General features: G+C 37.9%; 1 protein-coding gene across 1 annotated transcript in view; it reads right to left on the bottom strand.

Moving 5' to 3' along the window:
• Col28a1 (collagen type XXVIII alpha 1 chain) overlaps positions 1-27,737 on the bottom strand; it is a 182,803-nt gene that overhangs the window by 11,615 nt on the left and 143,451 nt on the right. Inside the window, exons 28-33 of the mRNA XM_013158142.3 lie at positions 13,605-13,673; positions 12,973-13,053; positions 12,851-12,886; positions 7,772-7,808; positions 5,666-6,214; positions 4,033-4,190 (exon numbers count right to left, since the gene is read on the bottom strand). Coding sequence (XP_013013596.2) covers positions 4,033-4,190; positions 5,666-6,214; positions 7,772-7,808; positions 12,851-12,886; positions 12,973-13,053; positions 13,605-13,673 — 930 coding nt within the window. The remainder of the gene's footprint in view (positions 1-4,032; positions 4,191-5,665; positions 6,215-7,771; positions 7,809-12,850; positions 12,887-12,972; positions 13,054-13,604; positions 13,674-27,737) is intronic.

Raw genomic sequence — 27,737 nt, 5'->3', positions numbered from 1 at the left:
CTGTTCCCTAAGCACCTTGCAATATACAAACTAAACATCGTCTTCCTTTAAAAACCTATTCTTCCTCTTACAGTCTCTGTCTCAGTACATGTTGTTTCAATCCAGGGTGTCTCAAAGACAGAACACAATAATTACAAAAACCTCTCTCCTTCTCTAATCTCCAGTCTGTTTAGTCACTGCCAAGAGTGGTGGAACATATGTATAATCCTATTTGAGACACGAGGCAGGAAAATGGTCACAAGTTTGAGGGCAGTCTGAACTACATTGTAAGACCTTGTCTTAAATCCATTTAGTCAGTAAATTCTGCTACTCTGAGTAAAATGGCTTTCCAATCTATATCACTTTTTAAAATCCCAACTGCTTCTGGCTTAGTATAAGGCTTATATTCTTTCACCTTATATCCCAGCCCCTCCCCCTCCCTTTCTCTTTCAAGTCACCTTTCACACTGTGCAATCAAGGTCATCTTTCTGTGAATCAGTCATAACCATATGACCCTTGCTTTACAATCTCTGCTGTCTCCTGGCTAGCAGACCTACAGATGAAAGTCAAGTTTCTTCGCTTGACATCAAAACCAAATAATCAGTCCTTATCAATCTAGCTCTAACTCTCACCATTCTGCCACACATACTCTTAGATACAATTAGATTGAATCTATCCTTTGCTTGTTTGTTTTTTGTACCAGGAATCAAACTCAGGACCTTGTGCTTACTAGTCAGGCACTGTGCCACTGAACTATATCTCTGGCCCTATCCTCTTTTCTTGAAATATCAATAATCCCTCTTTGCCTACATGTCCCCTGTTCTTTGAAAAACTCCTAGCTACTGTCAGTTCGTCAGTCAATGTCACCTTCCCTGGGAAGCTTTTGGTTTCAGGAGACTACATGTTTGCATCTCTAAAATATTCATATGTTGAAACCTGAATCCCCAGTGTGATGGCATTTGGTGATGAGGACTTTGAAGGTAATTAAGTTCTAGGAAGGAAGCCCTCATCAATGGGTTTAGTCCCCTTTAAAAAAAGATATGAGAGATGAGTGGTCTCTTGGCCACATGAGGACATAGCAAGAAGATAGCTCACTGTAAACCAGAATGTAAACCTTAGCTAACTCTAAAAATTCAGACTCCCCAGTCTTTAGAATTGTGAGAAATAAATGTTTGTTGTTTAAGTTACCCTCGTGTCTTGGTTACTTCTCTCTTGTTGCTGAGACAAAATATCCTGATGCTCAAAATTAAGGAAGGAAAGGTTTCATTAGCTCACAGTTTGTGGAGGTTTCAGTAGGTAATCAGCAGGCTCCAAGGCAGGATGACATGGCAGAGGCAACAGATCAAGGCATCAGAAGACAGCAAAAGCAACAAGAACAAAAAGAGGGGAGGCAATCCTCTTTTTCTCCTTTACATTGTAAGCAGGCTACCAGTCTCCCCAGGACCCATATAGCACTCACACCATCTCAATTTCCTCCTCAGTTCCCTTTGTAAGAGGACGCTTACAAAGTGAGGTCCCTGGCTTCCTATTCAGTTGCTAAGTTAAACATCTAAACTTCTCAAGTTGAAAAAAATGTATCAACCATTACATCTGGCATCGTATTTTTAGCCTTAGTCCCAGCAAATAAAGTTAGTTCACGTTATTCTCCTTGAAATTAATTGCACCATCTCTTGCATTTCATCCACAGCTCTGCTAAAATACTTAAAGCCTCAGTTTTTCTTGTACTTAATGATTTCCCTGACAAATCATGGGCTTCTCTCAAGCAAGAACCAAGTCTCAAAAGGTACCACACAGCAGAGCAGTAAATAATATTCAGTACTGGAATTCACTGGTGCTAGTGTAGCCAAAAATGTCGTTGAGCAATTATGAGAAGGGCTCGGTTTAACCATGACGAACTTGCTGGATGAAACCTGAGCTCATTCTTTTTTGTACAGACTTCAGGAAATATCTAAATATATAAGAGGCAACCAATTATATAAATTGATCTATATAGCAGCACAGTGATAAAACATGAGCAAGCAAGACAGTCCGTGCTCAAGAGGAGATAGTGTATATTATTGTCTACAATTTACTTTAAAATGCTTAGTGTACATCAAGATTGGCAAACTTGAAGGCCAAGTATCAGTCTCCATCTGTGTTTGTGAATAAATTTTTGTTTTGTTTTGGTGCTGGGGATCAAACCCAGAGCCTCTGGTAGGCTGAGTACATACTTTACCAACTCTTTTTATGATTAAGCTTTATCAGAACACTGTCATAACTCATCCCTTTAAGTAACATCTATGGTGACTTTTGCACTTCAAAGACAGAGTAACTGGAAATTGAGTGGTCCACAAGGCAAAAATATTCAATATGGGACACTTTACCAAAAGAGTGTGCTGAATCCTGGTACAGCACAGATTGAATAAATAAATCAGCAGGTGTGCTGATTTCCAAGCAATTCATAAGTGGACTTGCACTAACTGAAAATATTCATTTTGTGGTCACTTAGTGTTTAATTAGAGAGTGTTAGAGGCCTTCTTCCCTTTTTTGAACAGGTATAAAAATCTAGTGAGCTCTGTAGTCTGTACCCTTAGGAAGATATCCTAAGTCTGATTCCTAAATGACCCTCATCCAACTCTTGATTTAGATGTTTCCCATGAGACATTTATCTTATGAGTCAGACAGTTGAATCCTGATATTAGAATACTGTTTGCTTGCTACTGGTGACAAGGTCATATAAATAAAGAAACAGATGGTACAGGGTTGTTACTGGACTTAAAGAATAGGGGCATGACTGTGAGCCTGCTGGCTAAAGGATATCCATATGTGTCCTAGAATCCAGTCTAGATTTGCATTACCTGTAAACTGATGGGGAAGACTGTAGCACTCACAAGTAACTGAGGAGCCCTCGAGTTTTCTCGTGAGGAACCTACTAGTTGTTTGTAATCTAATCAGTAAGTGTCTTCCCAGAAGCTTACTATGAGGAAGTCATATTTGTCTGCATTGATTCAGGAGGTCATTATTCCAGGGTCATGTGGCCAAGGCTACAATTGAGCATTCACCATGCATCCAGTGCATCTAGCCTCCCTTCCTACCCACACTAAGCACAGAGGTGGAAGCTCAAAGAGCAAGAGTGTGACTGGGAGTGTGGGAAAGTGGCAAAACAGACATGTGCAAACTCTGGAAAGACTCGAGAAGGTACAAAGTAGAAAGTAGATGCATAGTAGAATGAGGGAGATTTGTAGCCTGGTATGAAAGAATTTACAAAGCACAATAAGTGAGCAAATTCAAACAATGTAGTGTTAATATGTCATAATATATATGGTTATTTTGGTCATGAAAGATGTATAACACAAATATATTATTTGCAACATTTAATAAATATATTAATTAGGCTGGGGATTTAGCTCAACATCATAAGCACCTTCCTGGCAAGTGCGAAGTTATGAATTTGATACCCAGTACTAAAATAAATAAATGCAATAATTCTTTTCTCTCATTGCTGAGACAAATGCATGACTCCCAAAATGAAGGAAGGAAAGGCTTATTTAGTTTACAGTTTGGGGAGATTTCAGTCCATACTCAGGCAGGATGGCATGGCTAAGGGGCAGCCGCTCGTGGCAGCTGCAAGAGACAAGAGCAAAAGAGCAAAAAGGGTAAAGCTCCCTACCTTCCCTTCCTTACAGTGTATACCGGCTCCATGCCCCAGGGTGGGGGCAGCACTCACACTGCCAATCCCAGCACTAGACAATGAACCAGTCACAAACGCTAGATTCAGCTGCCTTTGAAAGTTCTGCCCCCCCATCACAGCATGAGGCTTTGTGGGGTGGGGGGGACATTTCAACACAAACCATAACAATAAATAATTATCAAACATGGATTTTTTTTTGACCACATACTCATGTTTGTGAGCTGTAGAGTCATTTCAGACCTGGAAATCTAGGATCAATGTGCCAGGGACGTCAAAATGCATATCTCCCAGTTGATTGTGACAGTGCAGGGAGTGGAACTTTGAGGTAAAACAGACAGAATATACCACTTTATGCCCAAAAGGTAAGCAAGACAGTTACTTACTGGCTCAGAAACTTCTTTTGTAGGCTCTAGAGAGGATTCATTGAGTTCTTCCCCCAACATCCCAAGCCCAGGTCGAAGTGACACTGTACCAAAAACTTGAAGAAAATAGGACTCAAAATCCTCACAAATTTTTTTAGACAACTTTTGCTTCAGGGTGTCTTTAAAAGAGAAGTAGAAAGGGAGAGAGCAGGAACAACAAAATTTTACTTAAAACATGTTTAAAGAGATGAACATTCTTAAAATGAAACATCACATTATATGGGATCAATTGCTAAAGTGAACAAATGTAGAAAGTATTTTTTATAGATTTATCAGAGGTTATCTAAAATAACTAATAATACACAAGGGCATAAAGAGACAAAAGAGTTACTTAAATGCTTATTTATACCAAGTGTTGGTTAACTGAGGATTACTCTATGTAATGGTCTAGTGTCACTCACTGTAAGTAAAATGAGCAATTACTTCTGGTTTTAGGATAGCAAAAGGCCATCCAGTTCAAAAATATATTCCTCATGTAAAAAATTACAAATTCGTTCAGATAAGATGATAAAGTTTGTTAATGGTTAACATATAACATTTTCTGCAACATGTAAGACTTGGGCTATTCTAACAAATGATTAACCCAGTAAGATTGAATGTATCAGATAAATACACCAGCCACCCAGCGAAGTACTTAGGAAATGAGACACGAGATGGTAGAAAGTTCTAGAGAAGGAAGGAAAGAGAAAGTGGAAAGCTCTCTAAGCCTGGAAAGCTGATCCTTGGGCTGGTGGTGTTGGCACCCAGAATAGACAAGGCATGGGAGCACTGAAGGTCTTTGCCCAACTGTAAAAACCCTGCTCCCAGGGGAATGTTAGAGGAAGGATGTTGATGGCAAACTGAAGCCTGCAGCCATGTTAGCATAACTTTCACTTACTTAACAAACTTACACAGATGGTCCTACCAGAGTGAGTCATCGGTTTCCAAAATATTGGAATATATTCCATTGTAAAATAATACAGACCCTACCACAGATGAGTCAATGCCTTAAGTTGCCTCATTAGTAAATAGTAGTTAACGTGAAAGAGTGAACATAGCAGAGGGAAGCCATCAGATTTGCATTACTATGTGTATCCAAGAGGCTGTTAAGATGAAACCCTGACATCAGTCAGTTTTCATTAAACCAAAGGCCAGAACATGTCCTTTAACTAAACCCAGCTACTTGGGCCTCTCCTCACTTTAGTTTATTATAACTTTATCACTCATCAGGTTTTTTTTAACTTCATTTTGATTTTATACTTGTTTTCTTCCTTGCTGTTGGTTTGCTCTATCCCTTCTTCTAGCTAGGTAATTTTCTGAACATTAACCAATCAACCATTATCGCCAAATCTTGAAAACTCTTTGTTCCTGTCTGTTGATATAATTCAGTTTAAAAGGTCCAATGTCAACTCACCTTTATGACACATGAATAAAACAAAGAATTATCTTGCCAAACTAGATGGTACAAAACTTCACTGCCTTCCGTAGTTTGTGAGTTACAATTTAATATTGTCATGATAAGCCTCATTAATCTCCTGATTTCTATTTTTGTTCAGGACAATCTAGTGATGCAAAGCTTAGAAAAACAAAGCCCTTTGTCCAGGGGCAGTCTTACCTTGCAGGGTAAGGAAATCATCGAACAGATACACATGGTCTCGATCAGTAGCAATGACCCTCATTTCCTTGTAGAATATTTCAAAATTGGGGTCATTTTTCTTCACTACTCCAATCACAAATCTCTCCACATTGGTATCATTAGCATCTTTCACCACTTCTGTTAGTTTCTTTTTATCTCGGGAATCTGTCTGTCCATCAGTGATGACCAAAGCTACCTTCTTTACACCCGGCCTTGCGTCCTTGAACATGTCGTTGGCTGCTTGAAGAGCAGTGGCTGTATAAGTGCCTTCCCCCAGATACTGCATGTTGTCTACAGCCAGCTTGAAGTCATCCTTGCTGGAGAACTGCTTCAAATTGGCCACCATCTCCACTTTATGGCTGTAATTGATGATGCCTATGCGAGCTGTGGCAAGATCCAGGGCAACCCGGTCAGCCAGAGTCTTCACAAAATTCTGGATGATCTGGAAGTTCTCTAGTCCCACACTCTCGGAACTGTCAATCACAAACACCAACTCCAGCGGAGTCTCTTGGCATCTAGGCCCACAACCTAAAAGATGAATATGGAGATGGAAACATTGCAGGAATGAAAAGAAAAAAAGAATCCCAGACTGTGCCACACTGGAGGGGAGGGGCAGGAAGGGTGAGGGTAGCCCTGAATTCCTTTTCTGAGACTCTGGAAACCACTGAAAACTGCCTACGTTCTGGTTTCTATATTTGGCTGTTTTTCAAAAAGCATGTATTTTTAAAGGAAAGAAAAAGAATTGCAGATGAAAATAAACATTTATGTGTCCATTCCTTAAGTTAAACAAAATACTTTTTAAAAGTCAGCATGCCTTATGTATGCCTTCCCAATTATATTCCTCTCCCTCCCCCAACTACACACTGCCCTAAATTTGGTCTTCATTCTTCCGTTTGTGTTTAATCTGAAAGCTGATATTTCAGCCTTCAACCACATGCTTATTTGAAAACAGAGATTTGATTGCTAGCATGCCCAATGGATGAAGTAATGGGATGAAAATTTTTAATTGTGGGGAAGCTTTGGGGCCTTAAACAGTACACAAGAATAACTCTCCTAAGTATTCTAGTTTAGTCTGATACTCATACTGACACATTGGCTTTCATGTTATGAAAGAGGCCAGTAGTCCATCTGTACTACAGAATCTTTAGAGGGGCATGATCTGAGAGAATACTGTCAATAAACAATCTACATTCAGATAATTAAGCAATCATTCAATGCAGTTTCCAGAATCCACAGAACATAAAAATTACCAAGGCTCAATTTCTTTTTTTATATTCTCATGTTGCCCGACAATCCTATCACAGAGAAGCATCAGGAATATGAGAGCTATTTTCACAGGACACCCAGAACTCAGAAACCACATTCAAGCTAACACTATAGAGTCACAGACTGGTTCTGAGGTCTAAAAGTATTTTAGGGAACAAGCCAGTTGACTTCATGGAAAGATAATAATATTCCTGTCTCTCTCTAAGCGCAGGTGTTTCTCTCATCATTATCCTATTAATCTGTTCCTTTTGTCTCATCTCTGTCTCTCTCTTTTTACTTCCTCTCACTGGTAACTATTTTTTAGTCTTAAATGTTCATCCAGGGAATCATTTATGTATAGTTGTGAGACAAGATGAACACTTGAATGTCCTCCTACCTTGGTGATCAAGGACAGGTCTAGAAATTGTGCTCAAAACTCAAATCAGAAAGATTCCTTGGCTTCAGAAAAAAACACAGACCTCGTAATCAGCATAATCAGTACAACTAGACTGGACTCAGATACCAATTGGGCTCTTGTAGTTGTATTTTCTTTGTTGCATTTTTTTCCCAAATCTAGGTAAATAGCACTGACTACAAATGAGTACAGGGCTTCCAAAAGACTGGTTTTCACACACTGTGGCCTGGTACCTTCATTCCCTAACAACCCTAGGAATATGAATCCCTTTGCTCAAATTAGGGTTTCCAAGCTCCATCACTGCTTCTGCTGTTTCTCTCTGACTTCAGAGGAACTTCATACCTACTCAGCAGCTATGCAATGTGCATCTTCTGAGTAAACTCATTACCTTACTAACATGGCATATAGTACACCTGAAATCTTACCACATATTTCAAATATAAGTTTGATAATTTCTTCTTTCTAGGGAAAAAGGAAAATATATTAAAATTAGATGTATGATTGTAATATATTTTTCCTAAAGATGTATCTTATTATAGTTAGCACTTAATCATTCCACTGCAGAAAATAAACAATATCACAGAAGTTAAAAGTTGGACATAATATACTATAACTAAAATGAGGTTGAGTTGTACTATTTAACAGCCCAAACTTTTAGAGTTCAAAATGCAACTCTAGCATTGATAGTTGTGTGACCTAGGCAATTGGGTGACCTAACAATACCTCTGTATTGTGCTGAAGATTAACTGAAGTAAATGTACAAGACTCTAAGCACAGATAATGAATCCACTAAGCACTGTCTGTGGTGATGGTGCAACATGTGTTTTCAGGAATATTATTTATATCACATAAGCTGAGCAACAAACACAAGCACCAGGGTCTAAAGAGGACCCATTCTATGAGGCATTCCCTATTCTTTTTCTGTACCAATTTCCAATTTTGAAAGTTCAGTTATTAGTTACCAACAATTCTGACTCTATTTCACAGCAAGTTCTGGTGATATTGAATTTTCCTTCTTTGTTTGTCTCGCTGCCCATCAGATCCATCTGAAGGGCATGAGATGGGTTGGGTACTAGAAATGAAGCTGCCAGTGCCCTGCACTGTGTTTACAAGAGACTGGAATGAGACTTGAGGAGACAGGATTCTACATTTGTCAAAGACATGAAGCCAAGGAGGATGATTAACAAAAACTTGGATATCAACAATCCAAAAATGTAATGTAATGCTACAATCCAATACAATGCTGAATTATAGTAGTAAAATCACACAAAACAAGGGAATCATCAATCACCTTCTTTTTGAGAATTTTCTGTTATGCTTTTCAACATTTGGAGAGCCATCTAATAAATGTAAAACTAGAATGTATACAGAAAGGGAAATATATGTCTATAGTCAGTATATCTAGAAAATGGAAATATATGTATATATATTTATATTTAATTTTCTACGTGTGGAGAAAATACTTCACCAAGTTTTATTATTGTAGTTTATCATGTAACATTGTAGCACAATTTTCTATATTACTAAGTATTCTGAAAAGCTTGTTCATTCAGATCAAATGCATTGACATTTGTAAGGCTCTTTGACAAGTGCTGCTATGCTATCCTCCAGAGAAGTTGCTGTAACTCCAGTGGTAATACACCAAAAACTTTATGAAGGGAGCTTATGTGTGAAGGACCACCTGGACAACTCTCCTTGAACAAAGAGCAGTTATCTCCATTTTGGCTAAAGCTGACCCTGTCTCCATGTACTGCTATGTGCATAGCTGGCTACACCATTTCCTTTTCCCTTCTGTTGGCTCTGAGCAGTGTAAAACAGGGCTAACTGGGGTGCTGATGCGTAATCTTTGAAGCTAGGTGACAGTCATTGTTTCCCCAACCTGTGTCTCCCATCAAAACATGGATGAGCTGGGCGGATGTAGAGCCACCACTCCAGGGTAACAACAGGGTTTGAATCTCAAGGTAAGAGGCTATGACTTCCCAGGGCAGAAAAGTTTGCACATCAGAGCTGAAGTACTGCCCATTAAACATTAAATGTTACCTCAAATGTATTAAGCAGGTTTGTCTTTCTGTGTGTCCTTCTCTCTCCCTATTGCAGAGGTGCTTTCAGGCCTGCTACATAGCCCCGCTCACAGTACTCGTGTCACCCGCATTCTCAGTCACTCATCCTCAAGCCACTCCCTTTTTCATTAATAAAATCCGGGTTAGGTTCTGAGTCAAGGTCTTTATTCTGACGAAACTTCATCCTGGTCAGACTTAGGATCCCTTGATCCCCCATAATTATACATATATCTTAGTGTCTTTATTCTCCCTGTGGGTTGCACTGAAAGTGGTAGATTGGGATTAACTTGATAGAGTTCCAATAACGTGCCCATGGAATTACAAATATAAACTACCTGAACTGCAACAAGGACAGGAAATGGGTCTCTATACTTACGAAGATAATTGGGCTTGGCTGGCTTTGATGCACATGTAGGTCACACACAATTCTGGTGGTTGTTGTTGTTATAAACTCATTGTACTTTATAATAATATAGTGCACACCTCTTTGATGGGTATAAAGTTGAGGGCTTTGTTGTTAGCACCAAGTGGCCAAGGTAGTTACTCAGCAATTTAGTGAGAATGAACAATTTCAGCCACTTACAATTGTAAAATATCCATTTTAAATTGTATTTATTTGTTAGTGAGGTCAAGTTTTATTTCATATGCATGCTTCCAAGCTGTATTCTCTTATGCACAGTATCTGCATGTCCTTTATACCATTTTTCATGGGTATCTTTGACCTTTACTTACTTATAAAATCAATGTATATATTAAGGTTTGGTTTTAATCCTTTCAATATAGTTTTTGGGATAATCAGGTTTAAAATGGTTTAATTAGTTGCACACACTGATCTTTTCTTCGTATCTTTGCTTGTAAGTGACAGAAATGGTTTATTCTCATGAAATTGGTGAGTAACTACATTGGCCACTTGGTGCCAATAATGAAGCCATCAACTTTATATTCATCGAAGAATTTAGAACCCAGTAGAAACCAGTCAAACAAGCAAAAGGCTTTTGTAAATACTACATAGGGCCAAAGAGCTATGTGGGTCAAATGTAAATTTCACAGGTCAGGAGGATGGAGTGGGCTACTTGTTCACAAATTCAGGAAATCCAATGATGAGTCTGACAAGTTTCAGGGAAGCAGGTGAGCAATCCACACATTCACACAATGCACAATGCCTTATAGTACTTGAGTGAACTTACGACTCGGTACATTGCAGAAAAAATAACAAGAAATGTAAAAGAAAGATAGACTCTAGAGGCTTTGTGCTCTATGTTGAAGGTGTGAACTTTACCCTGGGCAGTGAGATACACATGATCCCTAACCAAAGAGAAGCTCTGATCTTACTTTTGTTTAAGAGAAGTGATCACGGTAACTAATAGAGGGGCTTTAGGTCCTGAATAGTTCAGATGAAGAAAAGAAGACCAAAACACAGTGGCATTAGTGATGAATGGGGAGGTCTGGCCTGAAGGAGCACTCCAAACATGAAATGAAAGGGGCTGGTCAGTAACTGAAAGAAAGGACATCAAGAAAGAATCTAAGAGGAGGCAAATGATAGAAAAGCTTTCTCTGAGACAGAGGAATGCTTTGGCCTGGCTGAACTTTATCAGCCAGTTGATTTCTTGCTCAACTTTACTATCTGATGTAGTGGGTATTCACTAGAAGCAGAGACAATACTGCCTACCTTGTGGAGCTATTGCTCAGATGAAATGTGCACAGTACACAAGAGAACTGTCCAAGCAACGTCATTTGTGTGCGCCCCTTTTGAACAACCATGCCCACCATCCTGCTCCATTCTTTTTGCACTTTAGCCTCCCAGCATTTGTGCAACACCCAGGCCTCCCTTCCAAGCCTGTCCAAATCTCCTGAAAACACTTGCCACTTGGCCACCATTTGAATGATCTATGGATACAGTGCTGTGGATTGGAGTCCTTCAGGCTGAGAATTTGGAGATTTAATGTGGCCAGACTCCTCTCATAGAGGGGAACTATGAGTAGGATGATAACATTCTTGGACCCCAAGAACTCTTCATTAGACCAAAGTGGTTAGCTAGAGAAGGAGCAAAGGTCAGAGCAGGGTCTCTGAAGCATGGGCCCCTAGGTACCTGTAGTACTCAGAAAGTGTGCCTGTCACTAACTAGATTGTTAAATTAATTCAAGTTCTCTTTTCTTTCACTCTTCCCATCCTGCTAATCCTTTTTTCTAGAATCTAGAAAAAACCAACGTCAACAAAGTGAATTTCCCTTTCTAAGCTCTCTGCCTTAGTTTAAAACCTGCTCTAGATAAGGGTTCTCTTCTCCCAAACATTGTCACAAATCACTTTACTTCTGGATTCCCTCTGATCACCTCTTCTATCATGATGTTAGGTGAACAGTCTTTGAATTCTTCTCTCCACTAGAGTGACAGCTCCTTGAGTCCAAGAACAGCATCTCTTATTCTCCCCTCTTTCCCCAGTGTCTGTCTCCGAGCCTGACTTTCAGTAACTCCCGACACATGTTGGTGAGACTGAATGAATGAATAAATGAACAAAGACAGAAACCAGTCCTACTCACATAAACCTATGAAGACTATTCCTCAGCCATTTACATTCTCTTTCCCTTTTTACTCTTTGGAAGAGTAGAGTGCATTCCTTATATATATTCCTGCTTTACTCTCTGTAAGCATCTTTGGGAGTCTGATTTGTGACAGGAATAATAGAGAAAAAGGAAGAACACATGCATAGTTATCTGTGTCAGATGCCTGGCCTTCTGCTCTCAAGAGCACCACATGAATTCCCACCCCAACCTGCGATTTTCCTGACATAGTACCTAGAAAAGATCAGCATCTCCAGACCATGACTCAAGGAAATACCAAAAAAGGAAAAAGAAAGAGAGAGAGAAAGAGGTGCTTCTCAACTCTAGGAAATGTAATGCCTTCACATCACAAGGGGAGAAATACAATATACTATATAAATTCTAGAACATTCCCTCCCATGAAAATTTGAAGGGTCAGCTTTTTATTTTTAATTGTGCATGGGAAAGAACAAGCAAAAGTTGTGGGTGCTTAACAAATATTTTTTGAACAGGTGAATCAATATATAAATATAATCCCAATTTTATGTTTGCTGTTCTTTTCCTAAAGGAAATTTCCTAAAGGAAAGAGTTCAGGATTACATAAAATAAAATGTCATTCGGTCATTTGGCTCCTTTTAACAATAAGTGATCACTTCCAGGGATAAGGGGGGAATAGTCATACACATCCACCAGGAGGTTGGGCAAGACTGCTTGATCTCATACCTTCTCTCACATTCAAATTCAGTTACCTCATGCATCTAAGTCAATGCTGAGTTGGTGGCAGTCACTGTCACTTAAATAGGAACCAGAACACGGCATATGAAGAGTTACTATTCTGCAGCTCAAACATGAAAGCAGTCATTTTGTAAGCACAAACTTCTCAATTATCCCCTACAATAGATACTCACTGTAAGACCCAGGTCTCCTTTTGGTCCTTGTAAACCCTACGTAGTGGACAAAGAGTAAAAGTTAATAGAGCTTATAACTATGTAGAATACAAAAATCATAGTAGAGAGGCTTTATTTCTTGCCTGTTTTCCTGTGGATCCAGGCTCTCCGATTTCCCCTTTTTCACCTTTCTTTCCCACATCACCCTGTTCTCCATGCTCTCCCTTTAGAAAATGGTAAAAAGAAGTTTAAAATGTGAACATCAAAGTCAAGTAAGAACATTTTATAATTTGGTTTACTTGTATGTCATATTTCTTGAAGACCTGGGGTTCTTATTGACACAAATAATTTATGATGATCCAGAGACCTCAAAGCAGAGATCTTGAGATGCCATGTGATTAGCCCACTGCCTTTGGAAAATTCAGCTACTGAGTAATTTACCAGTACACACACACAAACACATGCACACACACTGTAAAGATTTATTCCTCTATTAGCTGATTTTAAAAATTTTTAAAGGAGATTTTATAAAAATGAGTGTGTTTACAGGTATAATAGGCAGTGTGTGAGGATTCGTTGCCAAATAGACTTCTGAGAGCTGTAAGAATCATGACACATATATGTATATGTGTGTATGTATATATATATATATGTGTGTGTATATATATATATATATATATATATATATATATATATATGTAGAAGCTCTTTCAAAGCCAACATGAAACTGAAGATCTGTAGCCCAGACATTTCTCTGAAATTCTGAAACACTCACCTTTTGGCCTGGGAGTCCAAGACCTATGTTACCTTTTGGCCCTGGAAATCCTTGAGGTCCTTGATCCCCCTACATAGGATATACAAAATGAGGATTCCCATTAGTTTCTCAGAAGGACTCAGAATATTCTGGAAGTTAGAAATAAAGCACATCAAAACTGCATTACAGCATCATCTAAATCTTAGATGATATGAACATAGACAAATAAATCTAAATATAGAAATAGATGCAGATACAGATAGACATATGGACTCACTAATTATCTAGTAATATGGGGCAAATAAATCTGGATTAATAAAAATAGGCCCTGAGTTAGACTCTTCGACTTTTGATGGTGTAAACACTCCTACTCAGCCAATTTCAGGCCACAAATATATCAGGTAATTTACAAGTAAAAAAAATAGCTGGTATTTCAGTTGTGGCATTAAGGGGGAGTTATCTTTGCATTTTTTATATTTATTTATATGGTTAAAGCACTTCTTAGTGGAGGAAAAGAAAATACAACACAGTTCCACCCCATCCTCATTAATACTAAGGAATTATTTATATAATTCACTGTTAATTCCATGTCAATAATTTATTTAAAAGTGTAGGACTTGTTTACAACTTTCTCCACTACATCTTAACATTCTCTCTCACCCTGCCTATATCATACAGAGCATAAAGGCTTAAGGATGTTGCATAAGAAATAGCAATAATCACTAGCAAATATACGAAGTCCTAGTGCTGATATCACTAGATCCCTTCTCAACTGTGGGTCACCATTTGTGGTGAGGCTGTAGCAAATTCTGAAAATCCAAGGGCACCTGAGGACTGATCTGTTTGTCTTCTGTGATGGTTCTCAAGGTATCCTGACCAACCCCACCCGAATCACTAGTATGTATGATAAAAATTCCAACTCCCATTCCCAATCTCAGACCAGATTAATAAGAATCATGGCCGAAAGGAAGGTAAAATACTCATTGTACAATAAGCATAGTAAAGTCTGAGAGACACTACTTTTGAAGGTGGGATAGGCCACAGAACTTGCTTGAAAAAGACTGTAACTTTGTCATCTCTGCATTTCTGAGTATCCTTTACCTAGCTCACTGGATAGCAAGTTTTTTTATTTAATCAGAGTCCATTGTTTATAAAATTGTTAAAAGGAGAATTTCATACCCCCAAAGCAATAGATTAAAAAAACTAACACTATACTGAAAAACAGAAAAGTGAAAATACAGTTGAAATTCCCTGTGAATCCATCTCCAATTTTATTTCCCCAAGAAAAGAAATCTGTCTGAAATTTATATTTATCATTTATATCCATGCTTTTCCTTTAATTAAGCATGTATATAACAGGAAAATAGATTTTTACAAATGGGAAGGAACCAAGAGATGGAGGGAGGGGTAAAGGAAGGTCAGGAAAAGGAACATAAAAAGAATTAAGATGTGTTACATACATGTACCTGCTCCCTGGGATGAATGTAATTACGAATTGCTAACATGTATCACCAAAAATTAAAATTTAAAAACATAATTAAATGATATACCTATGCATCCAATTTGCTTTTTAAATCTCAACATTATTTGAAATTTATCTATATGTATGTGTATGGCTTTATTTTGTTATTTTATCTCTTGGTGACATTCCATTGGAGAACTGGATTACAGTTTATCCATGACCCTATCGATGGGCATTTTAATTATTTACAATATTTCTATATCAAAAATAATGCTTTAATGAACATTCTTTTACATGCCTTTGCACATAGGTGAAAATCCTTACATCAAAACAAATATATGGAGGAGTATAAATAAAATATATATAAGTAAGTATTCTCTGAAGTTGAACTAAAATGCCTTGTTCAGGAGTCCTAACCTCTATAGAATAGTGTAACTGAACTCTGAGGTTTGGTTTGGTTTGGTTTTCTCTGAGGTTATTTTTATCCACTGACATGCTGTATTAGTATAGGGTTATACTGTTGCCTCCCCAGCTTAACACACAAAGGAGTCAAACAAATTCCTTACAATGGCCAGATTATAGAGAATTTATTCCCTGAGTGTATTTCCACACTGGTATGCCCTGAGCCAAGGACAATGCTCTAACATAGGATGTTCATATAGCACTAGACAATTGCTGGACCCACCTAGGAACTCATCTCTGAAGAGGAATACTCTCTCTCTCTCTCTCACTTGCTTAGCTGCTTAATAGGGACAGGTTGGTGATCTTCTTGATTCAGCTAATGGTCAAGAGAAAATAAGCTTCTTCCACAAGGAAATCTGGAGATATTAGAAGGTTGAGAACTTTGGAAAGGGATTAGTGTGCATTAAATATGCCTTAAACATTAAAACACTTACACTCCAAGCCAAAGATCTGAGAAGAAGAAAATATAGGCAAGAAATCTGTTCTCTTTCCAAAGATGACACAGGTGTCATACAATTGATAGGCAATGTGATAGTTAAACTGTAGTGTCAACTTGAATAAGACTAATTGGCTTAGCATAGTTCTGGTGTCGATGAAGAGGGAAGACCCATCCAGGATGTGGGTGGCACCAATCCATAGGCTTGTAGCCTGGATCGAATGAAAAGGGAAGAAAAGAAGGTCCTGTTTCTGGTTTTTCAGAGGAGTTCCTCCCTTCACCATCACCTTCAGACATCCATCTCCATGCTCCCAGTTCAGACTCTTCAGTCTTTCAGCAGACTGTTTAGCTTGCTGATATGCACTATTACAGGAATCTACAGTGAGTGTCAGGCTTTTGACTTTTGACTGGATCCTTCAGATTTCCAGTGCACAGATGACCCTTTTTCCCTCTTTCATTCTTTTCACACCTATGCAGGTGGCCATTGTAAGCCTATCTTGTAAATCTATAAATATACATCATGTTTGATGTTGGTGGCCCCCAAGCCTCATGCGTTTGCATTGTGCATTGTGATTGGTTCATTGTCTAGTGCTTACATTGATGGTGCCAGTGCTACACCCACCTAGGGGTGGAGCTAGCATACAATGTAAAGACAGGGAAAAGGTGTGTCTCTCTCTCTTGCTGGTTTTCACCTTGCGGTTTGCAGCTGCCATAAACTGTGGCCCCACCATGCCACCTTGCCTTGGAGCCAACTAAACATAGCCTAAAATTTCCCAAAACTATAAAAAATAAATCTTTCCTTTACAACTTTGGACATCAGGTATTTTGTCTCAGCAATAAGTAAAGAATAACTAAGACAAAATTTGGTACCAAGAGTGGGGTCATTTCTGTGACTATATCTGACCATGTTTTTTGAGAGGCTTTAAAAATGGCTTGTGGGCAGTTTAAAAAGGTTCAGACATGTTGTTTAGATGCATAGAGCTAAAGCAATGTAGGCTGTTCTGAAAAGAGATTCTGGTCAGAGCTTAAGAGACCAAAAGACTGATAAAAAGCCTAATGGTGAAAAGCAGGCTTGAGAGGTTTCTGCTAATAAAAAAGGACTGCATTGGTTGTTGGACTCCTTACAATGTGCGTTATGGCTTGGCAAAAAATTTGTCTGCATTTTTCTCATGCCCAGAGACTTTGCCTGAGATTGAGATTAAGGGCAATAGACTGATTAACCTAGCCAAAAAAAAAAAAAAAGATTCCAAGACAGTCAAATGTTGAGGCTGTGACATGGCTATTGCTGGGGGCTTTTAGACAGATATATGTTGCAAATCAAGAGCAAAGAGCCCAATAGCATAACTTAAAATGCTGTAAGTTTGGCCAAAAAAAACTTTAGTAAAGCTGTAGATTATAAAGATAGAGCTGAGACTTCTATTGCTAAAAAATTTAAAAGATGGCCAGGGGGCATCCCAAAGCAACAGTGATCTCCATCCTTTGCAACTTCAAAACTGCAAAAGTAAATAATTTGCTCAAAAAAAAAAAAAAAAAAAAAAAAAAAGCTTTAGAGCACCATGCTCCAAAATGACAACAGAAGCCACATAAGGTTCCAAACTGGTGACAGCCACATGAGGTTCCAAATTGGTGGCAACATAAAAAACCTTTTCCTTACAATCCGATAAACAGAGCCCAGCCCTCTCCCAAAAAAAACCAGCCTGTTTAGTACAGCTGACAACAAATCTTGGTGGCATCCACATGGTGCTGATTTTAGATACCAAAAAAAAAAAAAAAAAAAAAAAAAACCCACAAAGTCTGAGGGTAAAACAGCTTCCACCTTGCTTATAAAGGGCCTGAGAGGCCAAACAATGTGCCCCTGAGAGGGCAATTTATAAAGATATAAATATAATATAAAGTCAAAGGTGCAGTGGAGACCCCAAAAGTTTAAAAAAAACAAAAACATGGCTCACCCAAAAAAAGCTGCAAAAGGTGAGCAGAGAGAGTTTAAGAGGAAATGCTGCAAGAGCTAAAATCCCTAAAAGTGCCATGAGCTTAAAATTACCCAAACCTTTTAGAGTTTACAACCAAATTGCTTCAAATCCTGACCATAAAACTCTAAGACTTAATGTTTGCCCTCCTGGATGTTAGACTTGGTTTGTTTCAAATGCTTTATATTCCCGTTTATAACTTTTAAAATGGTAATGTTTATCTTGTGTCTTTACATTTCAAATATGTTGAACCTACTTTCACTTATACAGGGAGTTACAGTTAAGAGTTTGCCATAGATATCAAAAGAGACTTGAGACTTAGACTTCTCAATAATGCTAAAAATTTTCAGACTTTGACAACTCAGAGATAAACTAAATGTCTTTTATATAAAAGGTGTACATAAGTCTTTGGGGGCCAGGGGTAAATTGTCATGGTTTAATGTCATTGGCCCCCAGGACTCATGCACTTGCATTGTTCATTTGTGATTGGTTCATTGTCTAGCGCTTAGATTTATGGTGTCAGTGTTACACCCGCCTAGTAGTAGAGCCAACATACAATATAATGATCAAAAAAGGTGTGTGTATCTCTCTCTCTCTCTTGCTGGTTTCCGCCTTGCTGTTTGCTGCCACCATAAACTGCAGCCCCGCCATTCCACCCTGCCTTGGAGCCAACTCAATATTGACTAAAACTTAAAAAAACTATAAAAAATAAACCTTTCCTTTCCCAACTTAAACATCAGATATTTTGTCTCAGCAACAAATAAAAAATAACTAAGACAATATACATACACATATACACATATATATTTATCTTAAAGCTGTTCCTCTAGTGAATACTGACTAATACAGGTGGGGATGTACAGATAACAGAGAAACCTCATTGTACTCCCTGGGAAACATGCCCCAGAAGGAGGACATGCCCTTATACCTGGAGTAGGAAAGCCAGAAGGGTCTGCTTGGGTACAGACCAGGAAGCCATCAGGCTTCCATGTGTCGTCAGGGCCCTCGGATAATATCTTCGTGAGGTACTATTGTCCTTCATTCTAATTTCTTATAAAGACATGCATTAGAAGAAAGGTATACCCTTAAGAAAAATGTCTCAGTAAAAGATATTTTTGTGAGTTTGTTCCTTCAGATTTCTTGTGAATGAGTATTTCTTCATTCAATCAGGAATGTGAGAGAAAGGTAGTTTTGGGTTGTCATGGGAACATTCAGACCATGGGTACATGGGTACATGATCCAGGATGGTTCCTGGCCAGGGATGAGGGAAACTTAAAGTTCATGGAAAATAGAACCCAGACAATAGTTGGCTTCATCTCAAGCCCAAAGGGCAAACAAAAACACCAAAAGATTGTGTTATAATGGTGAATTATCACTAGAAAGTACATATTTAGACAAAACAGATCCAGAAGGAATTCTACATCTTTATAACAATTATTCAGAATAATAATTTTTTACAACAATACAGATCTCTACAAAATTTGTTCAATAAATGTTTACGACTAACTAGCAGCCTTTTAAGAAGTTACACAATTTCCTAACCATGTTAAAAGCAATGGTAGCTGCCTTACCATGTCCTAAGGGAAAAGTTTGAGAGAAGCTAATTATCATGTTGGGATCAGCTCTATGTTCAGGAATTTATTTTGTGTTACTTTGCAGTACGACCTTTTTCTGTATAATTATTAACACTGTAGATATTTCAGGCAGCTAAGTGTCCTATGGTTAAAGTACTTTTTCTTTTAAATTACCAGTTTCTGTTCAAAACACTTGAAAGCGCCCACTAACTTTCAGAGAAGACTCTTTAGCTAAAAGCCTTTAGCATGCAAGCCCATGCCTTAGCTTTGCAGAAGTAAACATCATTCAGTCAGATTCTTTCTTTGTAAAATACAGGAAAGTCATAAACAGTAATTTCAGCATGAGTCATAGCAACTACAGGAAAGGATCTGTCTATTGGAAGATATAATTACATCCAAATTTCAAACCTCACCTTTTAATTACTATATTACTATATCCTACTCTGAAATCAGTCCAGTTAAAACTGTGATCATTTTCTGATGATTGCTGGCTTATTTAAGAAAAAACTACTTGAATGTTTTAGCAAGTTATTTACTTTTGCATTACTAATGTATCAAAAATAATAATTTTTCTTTCCAAATATTTTCTTAGTAAGGTACACTAATAAAATAATCATACACATAAAGATGATTTTAAAAAGTGTAAACCAGACACCTGGTTGCTGCTCAAAGCATAGAAAACTAAAAAATAAATCCTCTCATTCTTAAGACAACGACAAAAAATGCTAACTTATCTGTGAAGTCACAGTTTTTGTTGTGTTCACTTCATAGAGATATGAACAATTGCAGAGCCACTGGCCAACCCAGCATCTAAAGAAACAGGACCTTGCAGAGAGAGACTACACTGGGGCACTCGTTTATCTGGTGGGCATGACAGATGTTATATAATCTTATGGGATTCAGCTAAAATTTTTTACAGACTGCTAAAGGCCAAGGATGGGTGGTATGAAAATATAGGATCCTAGACACACAAAAGGAAGTCGCACCTCTTTCCTAGCGACCTTGCCAGTGCTGCAGAGAAAGACTAGGGGCAGGTGGGAATCTGAAGAAATCTCCTTGTGCTGCAGTCTGAAAACAGTAGTCTCTAGTGCCTTAGTCCGTTTGGCAACTATCTCAAAATACCATAGTGTAGGTACCTGATAAACAGCGGCAGTCTACAGTATTCCTTACAGTTTGGGAGCTGGGAAGCCCAAGAGCAAGGTATGGAGGATTCAGGGCCATTTCCTGGGTGATGTTACCCTCAAATGAGAGAAGAGGTTAGGCAGTCCCTGGAGCCTAATCCGATTCACTAGGGTGAATTCACTTCTGCTATCTTGATCAGTTCTCAAGGCCCTACCTCCTAATAATATTACTTGAAAATTAGGATTTCAACATATGAATTTTTGGTGGACACAAATGTTCAGATCAGACCAACCGGAGAAAGGCATAACATGCTCCATGGAACAAGTCTTCACTCATGAGGGGAAGGGTGGTGAACACTGTCCCCTCTAGGACACAGCTAGGGGAGGAAACAGACTAAAACCTGCAGTGATGAATACCAGGTGCAGATCCTTAGAGCAGCCCAATGCCTGAGGAGGAGCAGGAAACCACACTCGGCCCAGATCACTAGAGGCTTCTTGCAGATTTGTGGAAATTAAAAAGTGAATTTTACAAATTATGTGTAAACATTGTATCACCTCCCTGGTGTAAGAAACTGAAACAGTAAGTTGCAATAGTGAAAAGGGGAAAGTGAAAGGGGAAGAAATTGCTCAAAAGGAAAGAACAACTGGAATGGGGAAAAGAGAAAATAAAGAAGGGAAAAGACTATATAAATGAATAAATATATATATGATAGAAAATTATACTAATAATCTCTATTAGTTTATCAAAAAGAATGTTTTGTGCTTTCATTGATCATTCTTATGCCTATATCTTGTAATCTGAGCAACTACTTTGAAAATAACAATATGCCATATATTAACCATTGTTAATCTCCTATTATTGTTTTGAATTTCTGTATCATAGTTTTTACCCTTTTTTCATTTTAAAATAAAAAAGTGAATTTTACTATATATAAAACATTTCTTTGAAAAATTACAAAGGCTGAAAACAGCTCAGTAGTAGAGTGTTTAGTTTTTATGCAAAAGGCCCATCCCCCAGTACCATATAAATAAAAAGAATTAATGGAACACTTAGAAAAATTTGAATAATATCTACAAAGAAATATGATACAATAATATACTTTTATGGAGTTTAGTATTGTGTTATGTAAAAGAATATACTTGTTCGTAGTAAAAATGCTGAGGTATTTATGGGTGCTAAAGTACTACACTGGAGCTTATTCTAAAGTATTTCACAAAGATAATGTAAATGTTTGTATATATACACACAGATAAAACAAATGTGGTGATGTTAACATTTAGGAAATTTGAAGTATATGGGAATATTTTGTAATATATTTACAACTTTGTGCTTTCATTGATCATTTTTTATGCCTAAGTGTGAAATTAAAATGAAAGTTAAAAATCAAAATAATATAAAAATGCATTCATGAATAAATGAATGAGTGGGAAATAAGCGAATGCACTAGGGGTTCTGTAAAGATGCCATCTGCCGTCACTGTAGCAGCTAAAACATAAATATACAGGTACTTTGTCTGTGTAACATTTGTGAATACAAGTGCTAAAAGAACATCAAGAGTTTCGATCCCTAATACAAAAAAAAAAAAAAATCAAGAGACCAGAAACAAAGCCACCCCTATGAATTTCTTGAGACAACTTCTGCTCTTTGGATTCAAGAGGATTCACCATTATCAAAAATCTTCACAGTTCCTTGGGATTGATATTCATACCAATGACCTTTTAAACTAGAAGTGGCACTGTTCCACTTGGACATAGTCATTTCATAAGCCAAATGCTGGTTATCTACAGACAGTGACCTGTGTCTTTCTGGAAATAATGTAAACGTTATCAGAGAAGTAGCTCTGATGCACCATACCAGGAAGGGGAGTGTTTAGCTGCTACTGTTTCTTTCTGAGTTCTTGCCTCCTACATTTCCTGTCATCCCATAGATAATAATGGGGATATTATAGCACACGGATATTTATTTTCAGGAAGAGATATGCACTTCTTATTTACACAAGGTACTAAGAGGTTCATCATTAAGGGGAAAAAAGAGCAAGTTGCTCTGGGATTTCAGCACTCATTCATTGCCTTAGACTGAAATTAGAAGGTAAATAAACAAATCTTAATGAAATTTCAGCATAAACCCACCCTCAATTTAGTAAAGACACTTTAGCATTTTATGTTTATCTTTACATCTTTTTCATTTCCTGTTGAGCTATTTTCTTCTAAAAATTTCTCATTACTTGTTAAAAAAAAGATTAAAGTCAATAATTACTGAAGGTGTCCAAAGGCCAGGATTTCTGGTTCAAACAGAATCTTGGGTCTACATTTGCTGTCCTTTCTGAGAAATCAGAGACCTGGTTACGAAAACAAAACAAAAGGAACTGATGGCAAATATTCAGCAACTGATCAACCCGTACATTTCAGACCAAGAGCACAGGCTGTAGAAGTCCTGGAAAGGGAGTATTTTACCTTTGTGAGAAATGTTCTTTGCTGGGATGCAAATGTACAGCCACACCAAATGTCTAAATCTATCCCCACCACTTTACTAAGGTCCTCTAGACATAATGTTTCAAAATTTATTTGTTCCTCTGTGTCTCTCCTAGTTTACCTTTCCTCTTTTCTGACGGTGACTATAGTGCTCCTACTCACGAACCTGAGAAGTTGTAAATGTTAAAAGTGGGGCGTGAAAGCCTTCTGCCCACTGGACACGGAAGTCAGTATTGTATTAAGGTGTTGACTTAGTGTTAAGAAAATAGTGACCTGCCAGAACAGTCATTTGGGGTTTGGCCTGGAATCCAGGAATCATTTTATATTAAAAGGGTTTGTTCTCAACTTTGTGAACACAACTAATGCACTTGAGATAGAAAGCAGACTTTCTCAATGGCCTTATTTAAGTACTGAAAATTGTACATGTCAATAGAAAGCATTTATCTAGGGATTCTGAGAAAAACCCAACAGGTCTGCCACTTGGGCACTGCTCTTTCTACAGTTCTGATCAATTTCCTTTTTAACTAGTTACTGTCTTTTATTGTGTCCCTATGTGCAAAGACTGAATAATATTCCTATTTAATTTCTGAAATAACCCTAGAAGAACGTATATAAATAAGAAAATTGGAGCTTTTAAATTTCTTCCATGTAATCTCGAATTATAAGTGATTTTATAACAATATTCTCAACAGTAATTCTATATAAAATCCAGGCTGACAGTTCCTCCAAACAAAGGCTCTACTGAATTTCATTCCTAGTGCTATCCTGGAGAATAAGCCAGGCAGTTTCCTCCTCTCTAACCTGATAATCAATAGCTTCTAGTTACTTAAAATCCTTTTCCTTTGTGGGATTTCTCTAACTTAATGTCACATTTTGATTTGCTAACATTTTCTAATGAGAACTAAGAGAGCCCATTTGGTCAGAGTAGAATTAATGAGTAAGTAAAGTGGTATCAGGCCAGCAACTGCTGGAGCGCAGCCCTGGCATGTCTGCTACCTGGCCAGAACACAGCTCCAATGGGCTTCATGGAACAAAAATGTGGCTTCATTATATTCAATTTTTATTCAAATGGTGATCTAGTTCCATTGTGTCTGGTGAGAGACAATGAAATCACTTTTTACAGATCCGAGGCTGACTGTGAGTCTTTTCCTAAGAAGAGTTTAAACCTTCACCCTTAGTACTTTTCTCCATGCCTCAGTGGAGGACCTTTGGTAATAACCAAAGATCTGTCAATCATGTACTACAAGGGTTTTCAGAACAGTTCCCATGGAAACTTCCATGAGTTGGACCAAGATGCGCTGACATTAATATTGATAGCTACACTCATTTCTTATGACTGCTGTAATGAATTATCACAAATTTAGTGGTTTAAAGCACCACCAGTTTATTCTATTACAGTTCTGAAAGTTGGGAGTTTGAAATCAGTTTATCTGGGACTGAAGCCAAAGTGTTAGCAAGCTAGTTTTCCTCTAGAGACTCTGAAGAGATCATCTATTTCCTTGATTTTTTTATACTTCTAGTGGCTATTCTTTACTTTTCTCCATGTTCCTCTAATACTCCAGGCTGTTTTCCTAACCACCTCACATCTTCTGTGGTCTATTCTCTGCATCCCTCTTGTGATTGATAATCCAGGTTTCTCTTTCCATCTCAGGATTCCTGCCATGAAAGGTGATATACATGTATTCACAGATAAGAACGTGGACATCTTTGGGGCCTATTTCTCAACCTACACTAGGGGTTTTTGTCCTATCATATAAAAGGGTAAGACAATTGTTACAGTGCCTGTAATTTATCCTAATATATTTCCATTTAGATACCATAATTGACATGTGTAGGTGAAAGTTAATTTTAATTTACACTCTGGAGATTTTGAGTTAATCCTTGAAATACAGCATGCTCTGCACAATGACATTTCATTCAATAGACAGAATATACAGGGGACAGTGTTCCCATGAGATTGTAATGGAAAGTAAAAACTGCACCTGTCATAGCTGACATACTGTCACAGCACAACACACTATTCCCACGCTTGTGAGTGCTTTACATGCTTCCAGTCACCTAAAAGTACAGCACATACAATTCTATACATTATTTAAAATTGATTAATCTCAAACAATGATATGCTACTGGAATATATATTTACTATCTTATCCTTTGTATCATTACATATACTCCTATTTTAAAAAAACAATGACTAAGAAAGAGCATGCTATATTACGACAGCAGGACCCTCGCACATCTTGTGTTTGATGCGTGTCTTGATTACATCAAGAGGTCATGCTGGGTGACTGACTTACGATCAAGGCTTGCGTAAGTGCACTCTATGATGTTTGTACAGTGATAAAGCTGCCTAATGACGTTTCTCAGGACATATTCCCATCATTGAACAAAGCATTATGGTATGAACTATACCATAATCAGTAGTTCACACTTCCAAAACATATGCTTCAACTATTGCTATCTGAATTTGTTCTAGAGGGATAATAAACAGCAATTTATTTTTAATGAAGTAAAGTGCATTCAAGACATGTGGTAGCTAGAGATGTATTTGGGTACCTTTCCCCTTGCATGAATTGAGCCTAAGAGTCAGGTGACCCTACCAACCAAATACTTTAGGAGCTATGATTTTATAACTCCATTCAAAACAAGTGCCTCCTATTCTTACCCACAATGAAGAAAACTTTTACCTGACTAAAAGCTTAATTGATCCTGACATGGTTGCATTTGCTGCAAAATGATCATTTTATGCAGTCCTCATAAAAATGCTTCAGAAGACACAGAATTGGAAATTTGACTGATTTTTCAATCCACATTTTTTGTGCCGACTTCTTCATAAATAGCTACATTTACGATAGAATTTTGCCTGAAACTTGCTTTAATTGTAATATGCCATCTGAAGTAGCAGGTCTGTCTGGGGAGAAACCGATAATTCCTTTTGACTTCTAATCTTCAAAGGCCAGTGATACTCAACAAAGGGAATGAAACAAATAGAAAATATCCAAATTGGGCTTGTTCAGCTCCCAGTAATTACAGCCTGATTTTCTCACTGTGTAGTTACTGTCTTCTCTCACTCATTTTTCTTAAACTTTTAGTCTGTATTTCTATTTTTCTATTTATAACCACTATCAGATGATAAAACAATTGAATAAGTAACAAATGAATATTTGTAAATAATCTCAGCAACAGTCAAGCCTCTTAACTGGATTACTTCATGAACCTGGCTCACTATTGCAATTTTCAACTGAACTGATAGACTCTAGTTTTGCTTTCTATAATAAATTTGTCCTTGTTTTAAATTCAAGCAATAAATACATTGATAGGTCACAGTACAAAGAGCACAATGGCTCTAATGGGTTTTAACAGCTGGTCCCAGCTGCATACATTAATTTGTCCTGCCCTCCTGTCTAAATAGCTGTCTGTAAAACCTGCCAAATTTCATGAATATCTCACATGATGTTTGAATATACTTGTACCAGAAATGATAAATGCAAAGAGACAAATTGGCTCATTGGCAATGGGCTGTGCTAGGGCCAAGGACATCTGGAATGCTGCCCTTGCTGGCCATCTGCACTGCTGTCTCCTGGTTCTCCTCTGCCCCTGGAGTGTTTATAGCTGCTCAGTTGTCAGTCTGGTTTTGATTACTCTGATGCCTTCTCGATGGTCCTTTTGTCCTCAAACTAGACATATACCCTTCACTTTTACCTTTATCTTTAATAGATTTGCCAACATCTATCATTTTAGTTGTGACCTATAAGGCTAAGCTCTAATTCTTTAATTCTCAATCTTTCCCTGTCTCTAAACTCCAGACTGAACTTCATATCTACTCTCTAGATCTTTCCTCAAGGTTGCCACTTTAGAACCAAATCTATCAAGTGCAGACTTCGCAGCCACATCTGCTTTCCCTGACTTGCCCAGGCTTAGGATTCTCTGTGTCATGATCTATGTGTTCCCCCAAATAGCCTCACCCAGTTTACATACAAGTTCTAGCCCTTCAGACACATCTAAGAAGACTTGTCTGATCTGCTCTCAGCCCTGCCCAGACAATCACCTCCATAGCATCCTGCACCTCTTTTGTAGCATACATCTCATAAGAGGTTTGGATGCTCACTAATTATAAACTCCCAAAGTAGAGGCCATTCATTTAGCCTGTCTATCCACCTTCTAAACTGCTTATTTTAGGGTGCTGCCTCGCGTGCTGAGCTAGAGAAAGTAGCTGTAGAATCTGATTTTCTTTTCGGTAGAAGTTGCCTAGAGATCATGCATGTTAAACTCACACTTTGACTTACCAACTCCATAGGTGTTGAGGTGCCTTTCAATTTAATTCAAACCAAAGCTCATGTTATACTTTTGGAGTTCAGTGTGGAAAATATAAAATAAAATAAGGATGTATGAAATAGTGCCACAGATAATTTATTGTAGGAGTTGATAATGCATTATATGAGTGTTTAGAACCAGTTTCTGTGGGTCTGAAAGGTAAAGCTGAGTCCAAGTACTACTTATTGACAGCTCCTGTGATGCTTGTCTCTAACAATGTAAGGGGACTTTCCTAAGGTAGAAAGGACTGTGACGCTGTGAAGAAGCATTCTGCTAACCATGTGGGCCACTTCAAGCAGAGTGGCCAGAGACCAGCAAGAAAGGCTGATTTTTTTTTTTTTTTTTC

This window comes from Cavia porcellus, unplaced genomic scaffold (assembly GCF_034190915.1).
Source record: "Cavia porcellus strain 051 isolate PalLab524CR breed Dunkin Hartley unplaced genomic scaffold, mCavPor4.1 scaffold_2, whole genome shotgun sequence".
NCBI lineage: Eukaryota > Metazoa > Chordata > Mammalia > Rodentia > Caviidae > Cavia > Cavia porcellus.
This window is presented reverse-complemented; position numbering and strand designations above follow the sequence as displayed.